At 39.9% G+C, this 22,920-nt stretch overlaps 1 protein-coding gene across 1 annotated transcript; it reads right to left on the bottom strand.

The window, feature by feature from the left end:
* Positions 1–549: 549 nt before the first annotated feature.
* Positions 550–22,790, bottom strand: LOC306871917 (eukaryotic initiation factor 4A-I-like). Its single transcript, XM_079420171.1, has 11 exons — positions 22,536–22,790; positions 21,842–21,890; positions 21,455–21,587; positions 20,678–20,817; positions 20,033–20,201; positions 6,462–6,571; positions 6,015–6,158; positions 5,682–5,819; positions 2,035–2,124; positions 1,633–1,712; positions 550–1,522 (listed from the first exon to the last, which is right to left on the bottom strand). Exons 1-11 carry the CDS (start codon positions 22,556–22,558, stop codon positions 1,378–1,380), a joined length of 1,221 nt encoding a protein of 406 aa, XP_079276297.1. The 5' UTR covers positions 22,559–22,790; the 3' UTR covers positions 550–1,377.
* Between the last annotated feature and the right edge of the window lie 130 nt (positions 22,791–22,920).

The following is a 22,920-nucleotide window of genomic DNA, read 5'->3' on the forward strand; positions in this document are numbered from 1 at the left end:
TGTTGACTTCTGAATTTCTTAGTTTTGGACTGAATTTCTATTAATCCTTATACTTCAGAACCAGATACTTTTTAAGCTCTGGTCCATCTATCTACTGCAGATTGTTTGTTCTTGAATGTTAAAGGCTCAGATCTGCTGTGTGGAGCCTCCCTCCAGTGTTGAACAATGGCATTACAGTATCTATTTACAATAAATTCAGTGAATGAAAAGTTCCATTGCAATAAAAGATCATGGCAGATTCTGCTTGTAAATTTATTAACAAACATTCATGTAGCTGAAGAAAATCTTTAACCTCAAATCCTTTAAATGTTTTTAAGCTGGATAGAATAATTTAGGGGTTAGTTAAAATAAAGGAAACCCATAATAACTTTTAATTTGTACAGATTCCAATGTAGATTCATTACATTAGCACCCCCAAAAAATGAAAAACTGAATATTTCTGTAATCATCCAACAAACATTGTCATTTTAACAACTTGAACCTGCAAAAAGAAAAAAAGGCAATCAGCATAACCAAACTTTCAAACCATTTAACGACAGGTAAAAGGAAACATTTTGACGAGCTTTATTGAAATTTACCCCCTCCTCCAAAAAAAAAACAAAATACACTTGCAAAATAACTTAAATGTTAAAAAATGATTCAAATTTCTTTTCTTTCTTTTTTTTTTTCAAAAAATGATGAAAGTTGCAATGTGTTTTTTTTTTCTCCATCACAGTTTTGTACCACCTTCAGTCAAAACTCATCTGTGTAAGGACTTCCAAACATCTCAATTCAGGAAGCCCACAATACATCTTATATCATATACTGTATAAGGGTGATTAAATAGGTCTGGAAAAGTTTTACAGCAAACACTACAGCAACGAGTAGTTTGGTCTGAAAAAAACCAATCAAATTCAATGCTTTCAAAAGCTAGCACACTTTTACCACATGGCCCAAATACATCAGCAGCATGAGGTGTGCTCAAAGAAACATGTCAATGCACAAGCCAATGCACAGAAGCTGAAAACCAATAACTGTAGTCCAATTACCCCTGCAAAAAAAAGATGATTCCCAGCTAAAAAAAAAAAAAAAAGAGCCCAGGATGACTAATCGAGAGCAGAGTGACAGAACATGCTACTGTTCTCCATAAGAGAAGATGGCTGAGCCCATATTTCAATGTTTATTATGAAAGTTGATGGAGATAAAGTGATGTACATTCAGCATTTGAGATTGATAAAATTTGATCAGTTTTGGGGAAAATTAAATGACTAATTTGCAACTGTGGAAGCACAGGGAGTTGCATGTTGCCTGCTCCATTCAGAAGTGCTTAAACTAGAAAATAAAGAGACTGTAGAGATGGGAAGAAGGGGGTGTCTCTAGATCAGGTCAAAGAAATCTCTAGATCAAATCAGCCACATTCATGGGCATCTCTTCTACGGTGGTGTTGTAGAAGGTCTCGATGTCCCGCAGAGTACGCTTGTCATCTTCTGTCACCATGTTGATGGCTACACCTTTCCTGCCAAAACGGCCTCCTCTACCAATCCTAAGAGTATAAAAGACAAAAATGTGTCATAAGAAATAATAAAACAGCACTGAAAATAATTCATTTGCTTAAGTCAAGCTCAAGGTTAGAATGGTGTACCAAACACAAACCTATGAATGTAATTCTCGCGGTTGGTTGGCAAGTCATAGTTGATCACCAAAGACACCTGCTGGACATCAATTCCTCTGGCCTATGAATGAGATAGAAGACATTTTCTTTTTTATTCCCAGTGTTTTTCAATTCCAATATCAAAGCTCACTTACTATAACTTACATTTATATTTAACATATACATTTTTTTTGTCCTGTGCAGCTTGATAAAGCTATGGGGAAGGACAGCATGAGCCATCCACAGCAGGATACACACTATTTTTATACCAGATACTATAATTACCCCAAAGCACTAGAGGGTACTAAGGAGTCAGGGAAGTCTGGCAACCTCATCTGCTATATGAACCTGATTTTAATAGAATTCAATCCATTAGGAGAACATGCAGTGATGAATTTGCTCACCAGCAGATCTGTGGTAATAAGTACACGGCTAGAACCAGAGCGAAACTCTCTCATAATCAGGTCACGGTCCTTTTGGTCCATGTCTCCATGCTGACAAATACAACACAGTGCCTGATTACCACACAGCACACTATATAATTAATTATGCACATTTACTTTTAAAGTATTCATTAGACAGAAAATGATATATAGGAGCACATATCAGACCATCAGTGTGTAGAATGAATACAAAAATGCACAGCGTCAATGCACAGCGCAAAAGTTAAATAAATAAATTAATACATTTAAAGCGATAATACACTCAAAAGATTAACATTTTGTCTTGTACTCATTGTCATGTCGTTTCAAACCTGTTAGAATCAGAATCAGTATCAGAATGAGCTTTATTGGCCAAGTATGTTTACACATACGAGGAATTTGTTATAGTGACAGAAGCTCCACAGTGCAACAGAAAGACAGCAACAGGACAGGACACAGATAATAAAGAATAATATACAAATATACAAAACAGCAAAAACACAATATATAATATAGACAATTATGTATGTACAGGTCTGACATGTGCAAATTTGAAATGAGAAAAAAATAAATAAGTGTGGTGAATAAATAATGTATAATAGTTGTGTGTTCCGCGTTTATTGTCAAGTGTTCATGAGATGGATTGCCTGAGGGAAGAAACTGTTCCTGTGTCTGGTCGTTCTGGTGCTCAGTTCAAAGAGGGAGTGTGCTGGATGTGAGGGGTCCAGAGTGATTTTACCAGCCCTTTTGCTCACTCTGGATAAGTACAGTTCTTGGAGGGTGGGGAGGGTTGTACCAATGATTCGCTCAGCAATCCGGACTACCCTCCGTAGTCTTCTGAGGTCAGATTTGGTAACTGAGCTGAAAAAGACAGTTATTGAAGTGCAGAGGATGGATTCAGTGATGTTAGAGTAGAACTGTTTCAGCAGCTCCTGTGGCAGGTTGAACTTCCTCAGCTGGCGAAGGAAGTACAACCTCTGATGTGCCTTTTTGACAATAGATTCAATGTGATTGTCCCACATCAGGCCCTGAGAAATTGTGGTGCCCAGGAACCTGAATGACTCCACTGCAGTCACAGTGCTGTTCATGATGGTGAGTGGGGGGGAGAGCAGGGTGGTTTCTCCTGAAGTCCACGATCATCTCCACCGTTTTGAGCGTGTTAAGGTCCAGGTTGTTAAGACTGCACCATACAGCCAGCTCCTTAACCTCCTGTCTGCAAGCAGACTCGTCACCGTCCTGGATGAGGCCGATCAGTGTGGTGTCGTCTGCAATCTTCAGGAGCTTGACAGAGGTGTCTTTAGATGTGCAGTCGTTGGTGTAGAGGGAGAAGAGCAGTGGGGAGAGAACGCAGCCCTGAGGAGCTCCAGTGCTGATGGTGTGGGTGTAGGATGTGAATTTACCAAGCTTTACTAACTGCTGCCTGTCTGTCAGGAAGCTGTTGATCCACTGACAGATGGAAGTGGGGACGGAGAGCTGTGTCAGTTTATTCTGAAGGGTGTTCGGGATGATGGTGTTAAAAGCGGAGCTGAAGTCCACAAACAGGATCCTCACATAAGTCCCTGGTCTGTCCAGATGCTGCAGGATGAAGTGCAGTCCCATGCTGACTGCATCATCCACAGACCTGTTTGCTCTGCAGGCAAACTGCAGGGGGTCCAGTGATGTCCTTCAGATAATCCAAAACCAGTCTTTCAAATGATTTCACGGCCACAGATGTTAGAGCCACAGGTCTGTAGTCATTAAGTCCAGTAATTTGGGGTTTCTTTGGAATGGTGGAGCGTTTGAAGCATGAGGGGACTTCGCACAGCTCCAGTGATCTGTTGACGATCTGTGTAAAGATGGGGGCCAGCTGGTCAACACAGATTTTTAGGCAGGTTGGTGACACACCGTCTGGGCCTGGTGCTTTCCTTCTTTTGTTCTTTATGAAGACCTGGCACACTTCATCTTCACTTATCTGAATTGTAGGTGTGGGGGAGAGGGGGTTGCTGGAGGTGTGAATGGTTGCTTGGAGAGGTGTTTAGAGCGGGTGTGGGGTGATTTTTCAAACCTGCTATAAAACTCGTTCAAGTTGTCTGCTAGTTGTTGATTCTCCAAAGTGGTGGGGGGTGGTGTCTTGTAACTGGTGATACCTTTCATACCTTTCCACACTGAAGCAGAATCACTGGAAGAGAATTTGTTCCTTAGCTTGTCAGAATAATTCCTCTTTGCCACTCTGGTCTCCTTTTCCAGTGTGTATTTGACCTGTTTGTACAAGACTTTATCCCCCTTTCTGTAAGCATCTTCTTTGGCCTGACGGAGCTGTCTGAGTTTTGCAATGAACCATGGTTTGTCATTATTGTAGGTTAAATGGGTCCTGGTAAGAATGCACATATCTTCACAGAAACTGATATAAGATGTTACAGTCACTGTTACAGGTTCGTCCAGATCGGTGGCAGCAGCTTCACAAACAGTCCAATCAGTGAAAGAGAAACAGGCTTGTAAATCTCGCTCGGTTTCATTAGCCCATCTTTTAACAGTTCTTAATACAGGTTTTGCAGATTTAAGTTTCTGTCTGTAGGTTGGAATAAGATGAACCAAACAGTGAGTCCTAAAGCTGCTCGTGGGACAGAGTGATATGCGTCCTTTATTGTTGTGTAACAGTGATCCAATATATTACTGTCTCTGGTGGGACATGTGATGTGCTGTCTGTATTTTGGCAGTTCACGGGAGAGATTTGCTTTATTAAAGTCCCCGAGAATGAATAAAACAGAGTCTGGTGTTGTTGTTCTGTGTCTGTTATCAGATCAGCGAGTTTCTGTAAAGCTGTGCTTACATGCGTTTGCGGTGGAATGTAGACACTCACGAGAATGAACGAGCAGAACTCCCGTGGCGAATAGAACAGCTTGCAGTTAATGAAGAGCATTTCTAGATCTGAACAGCACATCTTCTTTAACACAGTTACATCTGTACACCGCCTCTCATTGATGTAAATGCACGTCCCGCCGCCGCGTGATTTCCCCGTTGATCAGCTGGAAGTTTTAGCACGCTGTCCGGTATGTCGCCATTCAGCCAGGTTTCCGTGAAACACAGAGCAGCAGAGTTAGAGTTTCCCAAGCGCGCCGGCTTGCTTCACCCCTCTGCGTGTCCTAAAGCGTTTGACCAGAGCTACGGCTCCACCAACTACAATGTCCAGCAAAACATCCGAATAGTCAAAATCCGGTAAAAGATTTTGTGGTGTTCAGCAGGTCATCCCTGGTAAAACTGATTGTATTTGAGAAACAAAAAAACAGGAAAAACAAACAAAAACAGTACAAACACTGAAGAGCAAAGCACAGTAGCCATCTGCGGTGCCATCTTAGTGTGTTATGCATTATATGCCTGTTCTGCTGAACACACTTTCTTCTGTGGAAGACAAAATATGATATTTTGAAGAATGTTGATAACCAAACAGTTTCGGTTTTAGTATTTTTTGTTCATACGATGGAAGTCAGTGGGAACCAAAACAGTTTAGCTCCTAACAATTTTCATTTAATTTTTTTATTGTTGATTTTGATTGTTTTAGTAAGAAAATAAATCAATTTATCTCTCTCTGAAAGTGATCCCAACGATACTGGTTCCAGTTATAGTTGCGGTGTGTCACTTTTAGTATTTACCAGAGCTGAGACAGTGAAGTCCCTGGCATGCATCTTCTCTGTGAGCCAGTCTACTTTCCGGCGTGTGTTGATAAAGATCACCGCCTGAGTGATGGTCAGAGTCTCGTAGAGATCACACAGAGTGTCCAGCTTCCATTCCTGACAAAAACACAAACACACCAACATGATGACCTGTTAATAGCCATTAGTCAAAATCAATGCATATGGGCACTCAACGTGTCCTTTTAAGAACCCTGATAAATTCTGATGTGTTCATGTATGTAATTCATGCATTTCTGCTATCATTACTTCGCATTAAAGTGCCCCAAGATCGGACAGTTGTCAGCACTGTACCTCTTTTTCAACGTTGATGTAGAACTGACGAATACCCTCAAGGGTGAGCTCCTCTTTCTTCACCAGGATACGCACTGGTTCTCGCATAAACTTGGTAGTGACATCCAGCACCTCCACAGGCATGGTGGCTGACAGCAGCACCACCTGGAGGACAAACGTCGCAGCAACATGCTGAGGCCTACTCGCATTTATAAACAAACACATAAGTACATGATATGACCCCTTAAAGCTGGGTCTCCTAAAAAGCTATTGCTACTGGTATTAATGGAACTGATGTGGACTCAACAGAAGCAACAAAAATCCAGATTTCAATGCTATTTGTGTTTGTTTGTACTTGTTGCTGCTTTGGCAAAAGCATATTCTCTTATACACTAATGCAGTTAAGCTTGGAAATATTCAGCCTGGCAACAGCCCATACAGGAAATACAGTCCGTTTCACTTCCTAACCTGTATGCTAGTAGTGAGTTTCTGGAAAATCTCGTAGATCTGGTCCTTGAAACCACGACTCAGCATCTCATCCGCTTCATCCAGCACAAACATTTTAATGTACTTAGAAGCTGGAAGAGGGGTGAACACAAAAAGACAAGAGTAAATAACATAACACAAAAATAACATGCAATAAAATAAATAAACAGGTTCTGGATTCACAAGATCAAGTTAAGTGAAATTCTTCAAAAAATTTGAATAAAGTTCTCAAATATTTTCTTAAAAACAGTTTTAGGAAGAAATGATGAAAAAATTATATAATTATACAGTTATAAAACGATGTAATGATGTAATTATCAAATTAAAAATGAGGTCCCTATTGGAGTCATTTTTATACTTTTCCAAATTCAGCAAAAACTCAAGTCATGCATAATCATGACAGATCATCGTTCACATTAATAAAAAACTACATGAATATTAAGCATTACATTATTGATCTACAGTGGGGGAAAAAATTATTTGATCCCCTGCTGATTTTGTACGTTTGCCCACTGACAAAGAAATGATCAGTCTATAATTTTGGTAGGTTTATTTGAACAGTGAGAGACAGAATAACAACAAAAAAAATCCAGAAAAATGCATTTAAAAAAATATATATTTGATCCCCTATAAGTATTTGATCCCCTATTAGTCGGCAAGATTTCTGGCTCCCAGGTGTCTTTTATACAGGTAAGGAGCTGAGATTAGGAGGGTTGCTGCAGGATTTATAAACTCAGGTTTAAGACATTTTAAGACTTTAAGACCTGCACAAATAAAATGAATACCATATGAGAGGGGTAGGGCAATGTCTATGGTAAATTATTAAACTGTAAAATGACTGTAAAAAGCATGATTTACAGTTCAGATAGAAGTTTTCACAAAAACAAAAAGTTTCATAAAATGATACACTTCACATTTCAGCGTTTAAACCATTTTTTAAAAGGAACACTCCACTTTATTTAAAAATATGCTCATTTTACAACCCTAGAGTTAAACAGTTGAGTTTTACCGTTTCAGCTGATTTCCGGGTCTGGCGGTAGCACTTTTAACATAAATAATTGAATCGGATTAGACCATTAGCATCGCGCCCAAGAGTTTCGATAATTTTCCTATTTAAAGCTCGACTCTTCGGTAGTTACATCGTGTACTAAGACTGACGGAAAATGAAATTTTACGATTTTCTAGGCCAATATGGCTAGGAACTATTCTCTGATTCCAGCGTAATAATAAAGGAACTTTGCTGTCGTACCATGGGTGCAGCAGGTGACTAGCTATGATATAGCTGGGGACTACTTTCAGGCACTGCGTAATATTGCGCCTGCTGCACCCATGGCAAAATTGGAAAATTAGCAAAACTCTTAGGTCATTTTTGAGGGAGATGCTAATGGTCTAGTCCGATTCCATGATCTATGCTAAGCTAAACTAAAAGTGCTACCGCCAGACCCGGAGATCGGCTGAATGGATTCAAAAACAGTAAAACTCAACTGTTTAAGTCTAGGGGAGTCGGAAAATGAGCCCATTTTCAAAAAAAGTGGAGTGTTCCTTTAAGAAAATGGATAAGTCAAAAGTATTAATTATATCAATTAAGAAAAATTAACAATAAACTATTATATTAATAGATAATAAATATGTTTAGGTTTAGGAGTTGGTTAGGACAATAATTAAGTGTATGCAATTAAACAACTACATAATTCCTTAAAAATAATAATATACAGAATTGAATAGCAAGTGCTATAAAACAGTATGAGCCACTAATAGTTAGTCATTTAGCAGATATTGGACAATGGAAGCAATCAAAATCAACAAGAGCAGTGATATGCCAGTGCTGTAACAAGTCTCATTTAGTCTAACACAGTACACGTAGCAAGGGATTATTTTTTTTTAAATTATATAATAAATAAAAAGAAAACAGATAGAATAGAAAAATAATAGAGCAAGCTAGTGTTAGAGACCTTGCTTTTGTTAATTGTATAATTATTAAAAAGAAAACCAATAAAATACAAAAAGATTAGGAAATTTAGTGTTAGTTTTTTTTTTTTTTTAAAGAAAACAAGCAGTAAATTAATAGAGTGCAAGTCTAAAAGGGTCAGTTTTTTTTAAAAGAATAGAATTAGAATAGAGAGTGCTAGAGTTAGAGGGTCAAATAAAGATGGAAGAGATGTGTTTTTAGCCGATTGTTGAAGATGCTCGGACTGAGTTGGGCAGGTCATTCCACCAGGAGGGAACATTTAAAGGGAAATCACTTTATAATGTGTTAGAACACAGTTGTGTGGCCGCAGTGTGTGAAAACAACCAGCCTATAATAGTAAAAATCCACCAACTCATTTTATTATAATCTAAAAATAAATAAATAAACAGTCTCTCAGAACGAGCAGTTTCAGATTCTCCCTCTGTTCACGTCACCGAGGGGAAAAATTAGTGACACTGCCCTATAAACACAGCCCTGAGTGAGAAGCTGCGGTCCGCCTCCGCCATTACTGATTATTTTCTGTAGCTGCTGGAGATATACAATGTCAGCGCCAAAGAGGCTTTTCAAGTGTTGTGTTTTGGGATGCACTAATGAACATAGTCTCCATAGACTCCCTCCATCTGAGCCACTGAGGACACTGTGGTTAAATTTCATTGTCTAAGGAAATGTCCCAGAAAAAAATCAGTTAAATCCCCAATACGTGTAGGGATCAATACCAACACTTCGTGCGCGAACCTCAGCTCCAGACAAAGTAAGTGTCATGCGTATGTTTTCCAAATTGCCTTTCTGAAAGAGCTTCTTGGCACTTTCCGGTATTGCAGGAATACCCTACTCACAACAGCCTTACTGAACATGCACATTCATTCTCTGCCAGCAGGAGGCGCTTTCGAACTGTTTCCACGGTAACAGCAGAACAAAAAGCAGTGCAGCACTGAGTGACTTTGAAACATGCAGCGCTCATATTTATTTATAGCCTTTTGAAATTTAATCGTCACATTAAGCTGTATCGCGATTCTGGTCTGTACCCAAATTTAAGACCTCTTGAAATCATTATCTTGTGCAATTTAAGACTTTTTAGGACCTTAAATTTGATAAAGTAAATTTAAGACTTTTTAAGGACCCGCGGGAACCCTGGAGTGCTCCTAATCTCAGCTTGTTACCTGTATAAAAGACAACTTATCCACAGAAGCATTGGATGGTATCCAGTGGTAGCAAAAAGATTGTTGTATTACTACACTAATACAACAATTTTTTTGCTACCACTGGATACCATCCAATGCACATCCATGACATTTGCATATCCAGTTTATGTATAATCTGCTGCACCTTCGCATATTATTGTGTGTGTATATATGTACAGTTATGCATTTAGCAGACGCTTTTATCCAAAGCGACTTACATTGCATTCAAGTTACAGTTTTTACATTTTATCAGCTCTTGCTTTCCCTGGGAATCGAACCCATGACCTTGGCGTTCCTATAAAGCCTGATACGATATGTGTACATACGGTGTATAATGTGTATTGATACCTGTAAGTATGTCTAATAGTACACTGTGTGTACTGAGTACATGTATGTGTATATTATGTAGGATATCATAGACTGAATCAGACAATTTTTAAGATGCATTGGAACATTGAAACCTGAGGAGCTGGAATGCAGAGAGGCCTTAAGGAACAGGACGTCATAAATCTAGTTTGGGTCAAGCAACTCCCAACTAGCAAGCCTTTTTCACCAAACAACTTACAACACTGAGGACAAAGAAACACTTATTGATAATTCCAATTCAAGAAGGAGACTGTCAAATTTGTTGCAAGTAATCAAGACTGATGTTCACATGTAAACCTGTGATAGAAATTCATTAGCTACAGACTCTTTCGGGCGTTTCTCCACATAGAAGACAGACCAAACCAACATTCCTTCGTTCTCCTTAGAACTATACAAAGACTTTATTTTTCATATGCACATAAAATCATCCTAAAAGGACATTTTTATGCAGAACCCCACATATGATTTTAATATCCTTGTTTTAATCACTCATTGTGTATGTCTTGCTTTTAATCATTATTGAATAGCTCGAGCCTTAAAGATAAATATTGCATATTTAGTATGTATGAGCTCGAAAATGCATGCTGTGAATGTTTCTTCCAATCAATTCTTTGTCAAATGCATCATAGTCTTATTATGAAATCATGTTCAAAAAGCTATACTTTGCCAAAGCCTGTAAAATTCGGACCATGTGACTGATAACAAGCTGATTTATGACGTGAAGAACACACCCTAGCTAAGCAAGGACAGTTTCTAATTGGTCAGGACCATCCAGATGGGACGGTCCAAAAGCTGAGTTTAAAACCTCAGGACATCGTAAAATACTCTCTCTTGCCTTTTACTCTCTCCAACTCTCGTCCCTCTCACCGCGTGCGTGCTGCTCTTTGAGCGTGCCCTGGCCCACGTGCCATAATGAGAAAGAAAACAACTTAGTCTCATTACATCATTTTATTTTATTATTTTACTTTAGTTTCTTTTCTTTCCGTGGAGTTTCGTGTTCTAATGTAAGTTTGCTACAAAGTCTAGCTCCGACCCGTTTCAAACTTCAACCAGAAAGAACTCTGCATCCTCAGCCAACGCCCAAGAGACATCACTTCAAAGACTACTGAACCTCCAGCCAATCAGACACTTCGGGGAACCCCCTGTCTGCAACGACGACACAAAGGAAACCCCGTAACACAGGCAAGCAAGCAATGCCTCCAAATACTGAATTGGTGACTTTAATGTAAATTTTAGCCTCATTGAGAAACTCAAAGCGAGGGTTAAATAAGTGATTGATGGTTGTTCAGGTCTATGCAATATTACATATTGCTGTGAACTTGGGATTTCACATTTCCATTCTCTTAAACTCATCCTTTCCTCACTCTCTCTCTTTCTGCAACGTGTGAATGTGTGAATGCTTGTGTTCATGTGTTAGATTAGTTTATGTCTTAGGTTTATATAAATAAAACTGATTTATATTTTAAAAGAGAAGTATCTTGTGTTTTCTGCTCACAAGTTAATGCCTTAATCTGTCGATTTCGTTACTGTGCTAGTTAATAGTGTTTTCACTATATTTGGGATTTTAATATCCAGTGCAGAGTTTGTTATACGGCTCGTTCAGTGAATCGCCGTAACACTGATTCTGTTCGAATCCCTATAAAATCATAAATGATTCCCTTTGAGCTAAATTAAACTATTTGTTTAAATTACGTATTAATATTATAAAATGTAATAAACCCCTTACATTTTATTGGTGGAGGATGCGGGCAGATTAATCTAAATTGTGAGCATAAACCGAGTTATTTAATCTTTTTCTGTTGCCGCGGATGAGAGACGAGACTATAGTGTGTGTGTGTGTGTGTGCGCGTGCGCGTGAGTGACGTCAGCTGCGCGCGCCCCGCTTGAATGAATGAAGACAGCAAAAGGGCTTCTCAAACTGCAGTAAGTGAACTTAAAGTTAACATCTGAGATCGTACAATAAGGTCGAAATTGAGCGTGTTCCTCTCTTTCTGTAATGCCTTTTATTTATAGTTGAAGTGATGTCCTGCGGGTTCCAGGTCAGTCAGTAGCTATTCTCCTGAATCTCAGTCTGTTAGCAGAACGAAGCTAAACTGCAGTGATTTAAACGGGAAATAAATCAGTGGATAAAGAATAGTTTTGAGCGTGTTCCTCAATCCTATTTATCAGAGCCATTATTATTCATAGTTTGATTAGCAGTGCGTGTTCCATTGTTAAATCATCTATGACTCCCTCAGTTAAACATTAGACAATAACGCTTGTCTGTTTGTGTAACTGTTCACTAAGTGAAGTTAATCTCGCTCAACACCGCGTGTGTCCGGGAGATTTTAATGGGAGTTTTAAAAGCTTTATCAAGTAAAGTTTAACTTTGAAGCAACAGCGAAGAAAACCTGTTGTGTTTGTGTCCAGAGAAACTGGCACGGCTTCTGATACAGTACTGCTTCCCTGCAGCAACAAGCTGCTATTTTAATAAGTTTAACTCTGAACGAACTGAGAGTTTAAGCGCCACATCGCAGAACAACTAAAAGCGGTGTTGTTTATTTGTACAGTGTTGAAATGCGCTGACATTTCATGTAACATGCTTAACTGTACAGGCAATGCAACGTTTGTTTTGGTTTCCACAGTTACGATCGTGACACGGAAGTCTTAACCTACTTCCGGAGCAACTTTGTACTGCGCACGCGCAGCACATCGATGCTGATGTAAACAAACTCGATGCTGTTGCTAAGCTAACGAAACGGTTGTTTACCTGGTACAAGTCTATGCTAAAGATTAGCCTCAAAGGTTAGCAGTTAGCATTAACCTCCGGTGGTTTAATACAGTGTGTGTGTTTGGAAAGCTAAAGTGATTTAACCCTTTAAACACCTCTCAACTAATAGACTTGTTGGTCTTTCTATTTCTTATTTCTCTAATTTCTCACTTCTTACCACTTATTTGCATTTTACTAGAAAGGGAAATACTAGTTCACAATTATTAATTGTGCCAAATTCAAAATTTAATTAAAACATTAAATTTATTTGGAATCATTCAAATTTCCCTCAGATCATTTCATATGATCAATACTTCTAGTATTCTCTTCTGGGCCTAATCATTTTAGATACAAATAAGTCTTGAACTTGGAACGTTTAAGTAAACTTATTCTATCTAATCGATTTATTACCCATATTAATAGATTCTATTCAGACTTATACTCACTCATTACTTTATTGCGTTTTATTCCCTCATTCTTCCTGTTTTGGTTATAGACTTAGCCACTATTTTCTATTTTTATTTACTGATTTTCTCCTTTATTTAATTTCAATTTCACTTTGTCTCACCTGAGCCTTAATAGGAGACCGTGTTATCCGTCACTACGAGTTCAAATAAATTTAAGAGACAAATCTCTTGCACCCAAAATTTTATTTTTGTTGATTAGTTGTGGAGCAACTGACAACAACTCGTAGTCGGGCATAACTGCTTGCTAGTGGACCCGATCCACTCGATTTACTGTCTCTTTCTCTTCTCTCCTGTTCTCTCCTGCTTTCTTTCATCTTCACTTTTCACATTTGTGGGGACCTGTAAGAACCATCAATCAATTCTAAGTGAATGAGATACACAAGCTTGTCAAAAGGACTAATCATCTTTACGAATTTGATTGTAATCGTTCTTCCTAACCTCCCTACATTAAAAACGCAATCAACATTTTAACATCTCATACAACGCTGAGATAAATTTTAATAGAGAAGTTTTGAGCAACCGTTGCCTTCGCAGCCTCCCTGGTGAGCGGTCCAACTGTAAGGTGTACGTTGTCAATCCTGTCAGACTAAAAAGAGATATCAGAATTATTATTATATTCATCTGTCGAGAACAGAGATTTAATAATATTGTTTGCCTTCTTGATAACATTTAATTGAAAGAAATTTTTAATAAATAATTTCTCATTTGAAAAAAAAAAGGGAATTGTTTATTTTAATTGAATTTGCTTTTCACCTGTTTTCTCTCTTTCCCCTCTTCCTCATTAGAGTGACGAAGTCTTCACATCTTTAGTCTACCACCTAGACACTGCGACCAACACAGTCATCACCACCACACTACATTAGTGGTTCAAAATCACTGACACAACACGTAGTTGTCACCACACATAGGCTTTTACTCCACACAGATCTGTGTCAGTCTCTCTTCTCCCTAGCGTGCCAACATGCCGCAGACTGCAAACCCCTTTGCACAAGGGGAAGATGGGAACACTTGGCTGAGAGGCACGACAGACAGCCTCACCCCCAAGACCCTTGAACTGTTATTATTTTTAATAATAATCTTAAGCCTGAGAAGATTCCTGACACAAGATTCAAGCCAGAACAACAACCACGAGGAGCTAGTCAAAATCTCCAGCTCTCTAAGCTATGCCTTCACAACCCAGCTGAAACTGAGTGACAAGCACGTCACCCACCTTCAAGAGGAGCTGACACGTGTTCAACGCCGCATTGACAAGCTGGAAGTGAAAGTTCAAGATCAACACAAAGCACCCAACGAAAGGGAGCAGGAATCAACGGAACGAGTTAAGGAGCTCCAAGCAGCCCTGACAGCAGCTCAGCTCGACCAACAACATGCAAAGGCTGCCCAGAAAGACCTGGTAAACAGACTCCAGTATGCTGAACAGCTCCTAGAGAAAGCCAAGCATGACATCAGCGACAAGAATGCTGAAATCAGTGCCTTGAAAGACCACCTTGAAAGGTACAGTTCTGAAATAGACACTCTGACCCAACAACTAGACGATACCAACGATCAGCTCTACATGGTCAGAAAAGAACTTAAACATGCTGATGAGCAGAAACAAGAGCCAAGGCGAGAGAAACAGCTCTCAGCCTCACCTCTGCTGAGCAGAGCAGAGTCCCACATCCAAGAACTGGTATACAGCGAAAGAAGCGAAGAGCCACAACCCAAAACCTCACCTGCCTTCGCCACAGAACTCTTTCCTGTCCACGAAAGAAAACCTCCCATCCAAGCAGACCTCGGAGCTGCACATGGGATGACCATCAAAGACCTCGACAAGCTGTCTAAAAACATCAGCAAGTTCGACCCGAACTCCACAGAGGGCCACACCATCCAGGCCCATCTTCAAGATATCGACTTCTATCTGGAAATGAGACCTCATGTGACTGACAGAGACAGGTTGTACCTCCTTAGAGCCACGTCCAGTTCCGAGGTACGAAACTTTCTAGATCGACAGCCCAGTCGAACGAAGTCAGACTACCAGCTACTTCGTGAAGTCCTGATTAAAGAGTTTACAGACTATGAATCTGAACATGGACTTTTAACTGCCTTAGAAACCAAACAAGGTCGACAAGAGGCTCCACAAGCTTACTACAACCGACTCCGACAAGCCTACTTCGGTGCACACAACGAACCTGACCTTGAAGAGGATGTGAACTTCAAAAGCCTCTTCCTAAGAAATCTGCACCCTGGAGTCAGCCACCATCTAGGCGTCATGGCCTGTCCACGCTCCATGACCACCCAACAGTTGCGTGACCTAACACAGAAGGCCTACAACAAGCAGAAGATGGCCTCAAAGAAAGGTAACACAACCTCCACACTCTTGAACTCTGGCAACAAAGACTCAAGCTTTGCACTGGACGACACCCAGTTGCATCACAACACCAGAGTCCTCCATCAAGAGCACAGAGAACGTGACCCCCATGTCCACGACAGCTACCAGCCACGCTTCTCAAGAAACCACAACAACTGGAAACCTAACCAGACATTCAAAGGTAATCGCCTGACTCATCCAAGAGCGACTCGTGTGGGTAAGCGACAACGAAACCCACCTCAGCACCACTCAGACATGCACAGTGCTGAGTATGCACAAGAACAAGACAGCTTACCATCAGAAGACATGGAACAAGTCATGAAACAACTGAACGAGTTCCTTCAAGATAAGCTGAACATGGATGACTACAAAATTGAGTCATGCTCGCTGTGACCAGCGACAGAACGGAAGGCCGGTGATCACATGGTACAACACCATATCAGAGATGACAAGCACCTGTTCAACAACCACCCAGAATGAACAAGTCTCTCACGGCCAACCGTTGATGAAAACTGAGGTACCAGAGAACATCACCTCAGTCACCCATCACTCACTAACAAACTGCTAAATGAACTTAAACTTCAAGAACCACATTCATGTCTGTGCAACAGCAACCACCAAAGCACAGAAGGTCAGAACGTCTGCCACATCCAGAAGGCAGCACAAGAGGAATGCAACATAGGAGACGAAGTTTGCATCCCAGCTTCACACAGCCATGCCAAACTACCTCCGACTGTCTGCTTAAGAACTTCCTGCCTTGCTGGACTGACCCCCATGAGATCATGGACATGCCCTCATCCACGCCAAGGATGTAGAGAGCCAGTCTTCACTGACATACCAGAAAAGGGGGGAGACAACACAGACTGAAACAGATCTGACCACACCTACACTACACCACTAACACACATAACATTACCTATACCCAGAGGTAACCACATCTACTGATAACACATTCCACAAACATATTCTTCTCACAAGTAGAATATACAAATTGGAGCATAACAAAGTTACATACACCACCTTGAAGAAACATGCAGCTATCCTCACAATAGGTAGAACACCTGACACTAAGTTAAGGTACATTACTTCCTAGCTGCACATGACATCCTAGCTCAACAGAAGTTGCAAACCACGCTAGGAAAACCCACAGCAGCTTTGTTTGTTTTGTTCTTCTTTCACCTATACTTTTCCTTCCCCTCTTTCTTTAGTAGGTGCAAAACCTAGATACCCTGCAAGGGTCAAAGGTCTGATATTAGGATTGACTCGTCACACCTAATATCCGCAAGCCACTCTAAACTGAATGGAAGCCAGAGAGCTCCATGCACGATAGGTCAATTCATTTTACCACAAATGATGCCACCAGAAACTAAAGGTGAACATTCATAAGTTAAGACAACTTAGAAGGAACAAACAAATTTAAATCACAAAACTTGATCGAAGAATCAAAGTATTCAACCGAATTAGAACAACAATTTCCAAATTGAATTGTTCAATTTACTAAACCATACTGACTAATTGAATATAACCGTCTGTACCTCAAATAACCTGAGGACCTGCACCAATACAGTAACTGTTATGGAGGTGTTGTCTTGTTGTTTGCTGTGTTCTTGTCTGCTTCTTCTGCCTTTGTGTTTCCAGCGCTCGACGACGTCTTCAACTAAACACCTCGCCGATCGAAAGGGGGAGATGTAGGATATCATAGACTGAATCAGACAATTTTTAAGATGCATTGGAACATTGAAACCTGAGGAGCTGGAATGCAGAGAGGCCTTAAGGAACAGGACGTCATAAATCTAGTTTGGGTCAAGCAACTCCCAACTAGCAAGCCTTTTTCACCAAACAACTTACAACACTGAGGACAAAGAAACACTTATTGATAATTCCAATTCAAGAAGGAGACTGTCAAATTTGTTGCAAGTAATCAAGACTGATGTTCACATGTAAACCTGTGATAGAAATTCATTAGCTACAGACTCTTTCGGGCGTTTCTCCACATAGAAGACAGACCAAACCAACATTCCTTCGTTCTCCTTAGAACTATACAAAGACTTTATTTTTCATATGCACATAAAATCATCCTAAAAGGACATTTTTATGCAGAACCCCACATATGATTTTAATATCCTTGTTTTAATCACTCATTGTGTATGTCTTGCTTTTAATCATTATTGAATAGCTCGAGCCTTAAAGATAAATATTGCATATTTAGTATGTATGAGCTCGAAAATGCATGCTGTGAATGTTTCTTCCAATCAATTCTTTGTCAAATGCATCATAGTCTTATTATGAAATCATGTTCAAAAAGCTATACTTTGCCAAAGCCTGTAAAATTCGGACCATGTGACTGATAACAAGCTGATTTATGACGTGAAGAACACACCCTAGCTAAGCAAGGACAGTTTCTAATTGGTCAGGACCATCCAGATGGGACGGTCCAAAAGCTGAGTTTAAAACCTCAGGACATCGTAAAATACTCTCTCTTGCCTTTTACTCTCTCCAACTCTCGTCCCTCTCACCGCGTGCGTGCTGCTCTTTGAGCGTGCCCTGGCCCACGTGCCATAATGAGAAAGAAAACAACTTAGTCTCATTACATCATTTTATTTTATTATTTTACTTTAGTTTCTTTTCTTTCCGTGGAGTTTCGTGTTCTAATGTAAGTTTGCTACAAAGTCTAGCTCCGACCCGTTTCAAACTTCAACCAGAAAGAACTCTGCATCCTCAGCCAACGCCCAAGAGACATCACTTCAAAGACTACTGAACCTCCAGCCAATCAGACACTTCGGGGAACCCCCTGTCTGCAACGACGACACAAAGGAAACCCCGTAACACAGGCAAGCAAGCAATGCCTCCAAATACTGAATTGGTGACTTTAATGTAAATTTTAGCCTCATTGAGAAACTCAAAGCGAGGGTTAAATAAGTGATTGATGGTTGTTCAGGTCTATGCAATATTACATATTGCTGTGAACTTGGGATTTCACATTTCCATTCTCTTAAACTCATCCTTTCCTCACTCTCTCTCTTTCTGCAACGTGTGAATGTGTGAATGCTTGTGTTCATGTGTTAGATTAGTTTATGTCTTAGGTTTATATAAATAAAACTGATTTATATTTTAAAAGAGAAGTATCTTGTGTTTTCTGCTCACAAGTTAATGCCTTAATCTGTCGATTTCGTTACTGTGCTAGTTAATAGTGTTTTCACTATATTTGGGATTTTAATATCCAGTGCAGAGTTTGTTATACGGCTCGTTCAGTGAATCGCCGTAACACTGATTCTGTTCGAATCCCTATAAAATCATAAATGATTCCCTTTGAGCTAAATTAAACTATTTGTTTAAATTACGTATTAATATTATAAAATGTAATAAACCCCTTACAATTACACATTGTCATCTGTATAAGTCTGTAAGTATGTATGGTAATGTTTACATGTAAATTGTTTCTGCACTGTCTGGAGCACGCTCTCAAGAATTTCACTCACCAAGGCACATGTGCTGTGGTGATGCAACAATAAAAGTTTGATTTGAAGCAATCAATCAGATTCCAAGCTCTCCACCATGGGCAAGACCAAAGAGCTGTCCAAGGATGTCAGGGACAAGATTGTAGACCAACACAAGGCTGGAATGAGCCAAACTCCAAAGCTTGGTGAGAAGGTGACAACAGTTGGTGCAAATTATTCGCAAATGGAAGAAACAAAATAACTGTCAGTCTCCCTCGGACTGGGGCTCCATGCAAGATATCACCTCATGGAGTTTCAATGATCATGAGAACGGTGAGGAATCAGCCCAGAACTACATGGGAGGATCTTGTCAATGATCTCAAGGCAGCTGAGACCATAGTCACCAAGAAAACAATTGGTATCACACTACGCTGTGAAGGACTGAAATCCTGCAGTGCCTGCAAGGTCCCCCTGTTCAAGAAAGCACATGTACAGGCCCGTCTTAAGTTTGCCAATGATTCAGAGGAGAACTGGGTGGAAGTGTTGTGGTCAGATGTCTTTGACATCAACTCAACTCGCCGTGTTTGGAGGAAGAGGAATGATGCCTATGACCCCAAGAACACCATCCCCACCGTCAAACATTATACTTTGGAGGTGTTTTTTGGATTTTTTGTGGATTTTTGTTGTTATTCCTCTCTCACTGTTAAAATAAACCTACCATTAAAATTATGTTAACTTTATTAGTGGGCAAACGTACAAAATCAGCACGGGATCAAATAATTTTTTCCCCCACTGTATATTTCAAACAACACGGTTCAATTAAACATGCTCGCTTTTAAGACAAGTTGGAGGTTATAATAACTTTTTTTAGGAACATTCTTGTTAGGAATTGAGTAAAAAAAAAAAAAGAAAATGTTTAATAAATATTTTTGGAAATACAAAATCTTAACTTTGTTAAATTATAAAATAAATTATTCTTAGAACTTTTCCATGAATCTGGCCCCAGCACTAGATCTATCACAATACTGAGTACTCACAGAGGAACTTTCGATTAAGCATGTCGTAGACGCGACCTGGGGTTCCCACTACAATATGCGGTGCCTCTGCCTGCAGCTTTTGGACCTCATTGCGCACATTGGTCCCACCGATGCAGGCATGGCACGTCGCACCCATATAGTCTCCAAGAGCCAGAATCACTTTCTGGATCTGTACGGACAAAGAAAATCAAGTGTAATGTAACTTTTAGAACATTTCTATGACAAAAAGCACGAAGGTCTGTACTTGCATTGATGTGTGCCTCTGCGTTGGCTCATTTTTTATTACTTTACACCAGGGATACTCAAATCTGGCTCACGAGATCCACTTTCCTGCAGAGTTTAGCTCTGACCCTAATCAAACACATCTGAGCATGCTAATGTCCTCAGGATCATTAGAAAATCACAGGTAGGCGAGTTTAATCAGGGTTAATCAGAGTCTAAACTCTGCAGGAAAGTGGATATCGCGAGCCAGATTTGAGTATCACTGCTTTACACAATACTACATACTAGCTTTACATTTCCAAATAAGCACTTCCATTTTTATAATAATGTATTTACTCACAAACACAACTGAAATCTCTCCCATACCCAAAACATAGTCATACAGTCGTACCCAAAAGCAGTGAGCACAGAGACAGCACTAACCTGCTGAGCCAATTCACGGGTGGGTGCCAGAATCAAGGCCTGAGAACCTTTTAGCTCTATGTCAATCTGCTGCAGGATAGAGATGGCAAAGGTGGCAGTCTTGCCCGTGCCCGACTGAGCCTGTGCAATGACATCATATCCTAGTGTGGGGAAAAAACAAAAGGCCAGATAATGAGCTCTAACTGATAGAAACATGGCATTCTTCTTCAAGCATGCAAAGATGGGCAATGGCAGCCTAAAGAGGGGTCTCAGAATGGACAAAAAGCACATAGTGCTGTTGTACCAGTCCTTAAATCATTTTTCTATGTACTCGCGGGCGTTGCCTGTCCGCGGCACCCATCTATGACTCTAGAGGCCGTTCAAAATCCTGGCTGTGTCAACCCCATAGTTTTCCATTCAATTACATTGCATTTCTTCCGAATCATTGTTAATGTACATAATAACTTTGTCGTTTGTGTTTCTGTAGCTTGAATGGCTATATGCTTCATACAGAGATTACACTAATATGGATCACACTTTCTCTTTGTCTTTTTTTCCCCCAACACTGAACTTCAAACTCATCAACGCAACTGTTCACTTTTGCCGGTTTGGTGAACAGATGAACTGTTTTGGACTGTCATCTTCAACTGAATGTGACGTGTCTGGTGTGCAATACTTGTGAGTTGTATTATGTGCCCAAAAGCTCATTCACAGAAGGTGAAAATATAATAGAGCATCTGATAAATTTGGGCTGTATCAGTAATTACAATCTTATATTTATACTTAAAGGTATCTTACCCTTGATACAAGGGAGAATAGCCCTTTGCTGGATGGCAGAGGGCTTCTCAAAACCATAAGCATAGATTCCTCTGAGAAGAGTCTCACGCAGGTTCATGTCATCAAAGCTGTCCACGATCTCATTCCAGTTACTCTGCAATTACAGGGAAAGTGATTAAGATACAGAAGACCACAGACAAGCTAATCTTTACTCCATCTCGCTCTGAAAAGAAAGGATTTGCTATTTGTCACTCAATGCATAATGCATGAAGGATAACAGGTTGGCAGGGAATCGCTGACCCCCACAGTCAAAACAACTGACAGCACATTCAGTGCCAAGAGAGACATGCAGGGAATACACAGCATGTATGTAAAATAGTTAAGTGTGAAAAATTTTTATGAACTCACTTCAATGACTCCATCTGGCTCCATGCCCTCGGGGCCATTGTCTCTAGGTCTGCAAAAGAATTAGCACCATACAGTTATTCATGACAGACAGATAGATATTGTATTGATCCATCAATGGAGACTATGCTGAAATAGCAGCAAATCAGCACTGTGAGGTAAACAGGGCAATGTAACACATATAACAGGAATAAAAAAGAACATTATACACTAATATTCTTTAGACGTTATGCACTAATATTCTATTTCATCTACTATTTTAAGGCAATTTGACATTGTAAATCGGTTATACAGAAAATGTATTTAACAGAGAAAATCAGCAGAACAGTTTTAACTATGAGCAAAATTAATTAAACAGGCTTTACTCGGGGCCACTAATGGGTTATGTGTCAAGCACTTTAAATCGATTGGATTGGACATTAACTTCATAACAACACATCGTTCGCGATCTAAATTATAATTTGAGCCGCCTGAACAGGAGAGATCGTCTATATCCTCAAGCAGGCCTGGCTGCTAAGCGCTCGTATGCTAACACAAGTGGGTTTTTACAACTCATTTACGACATTCAAGATCAGCAACCAAGCTACTTCCAACAACATCTAGAAGCGGGATCACTTTATCGACTGACAACATGTATGCAAATGATTGCTAATTCATAAACAAATACGTTACGATCGTTAAATTCAATCTGCCCTACCTCCCTTCATATTCTGCCGACATTATCGCAAAGGGCGAGCACACCGCGAATATGTTTTATATAGTTTAACACGGATTTCTTACTAAAATTGTGATTGCAGCATTCGACCATCAGTCAGAATATGGCCCGCCCTTCGCTTATTCTCATTGGCTAATACAGACGTCACTCAACAAATGGTAGCCGCCTCAGTCACGTCAGTCCTGCCTTAGCTAACATGTAATTGGACTAAAGCTAAACCTCAAAATATCATTCGCTTGGCCTACTGTGGCGTAGATCAGCGTCCATAGATTTCCAGAAATACTTGGCTTTGTTGTTGACATCTTGACATTTTACAGTAACTAGAAATTCACAAAATGTTTTCAATCTTACCGTGCTTTAAATAATA

This window comes from Barbus barbus (assembly GCF_936440315.1).
Source record: "Barbus barbus genome assembly, chromosome: 6".
In the NCBI taxonomy this organism is placed as follows: Eukaryota; Metazoa; Chordata; class Actinopteri; order Cypriniformes; family Cyprinidae; genus Barbus; species Barbus barbus.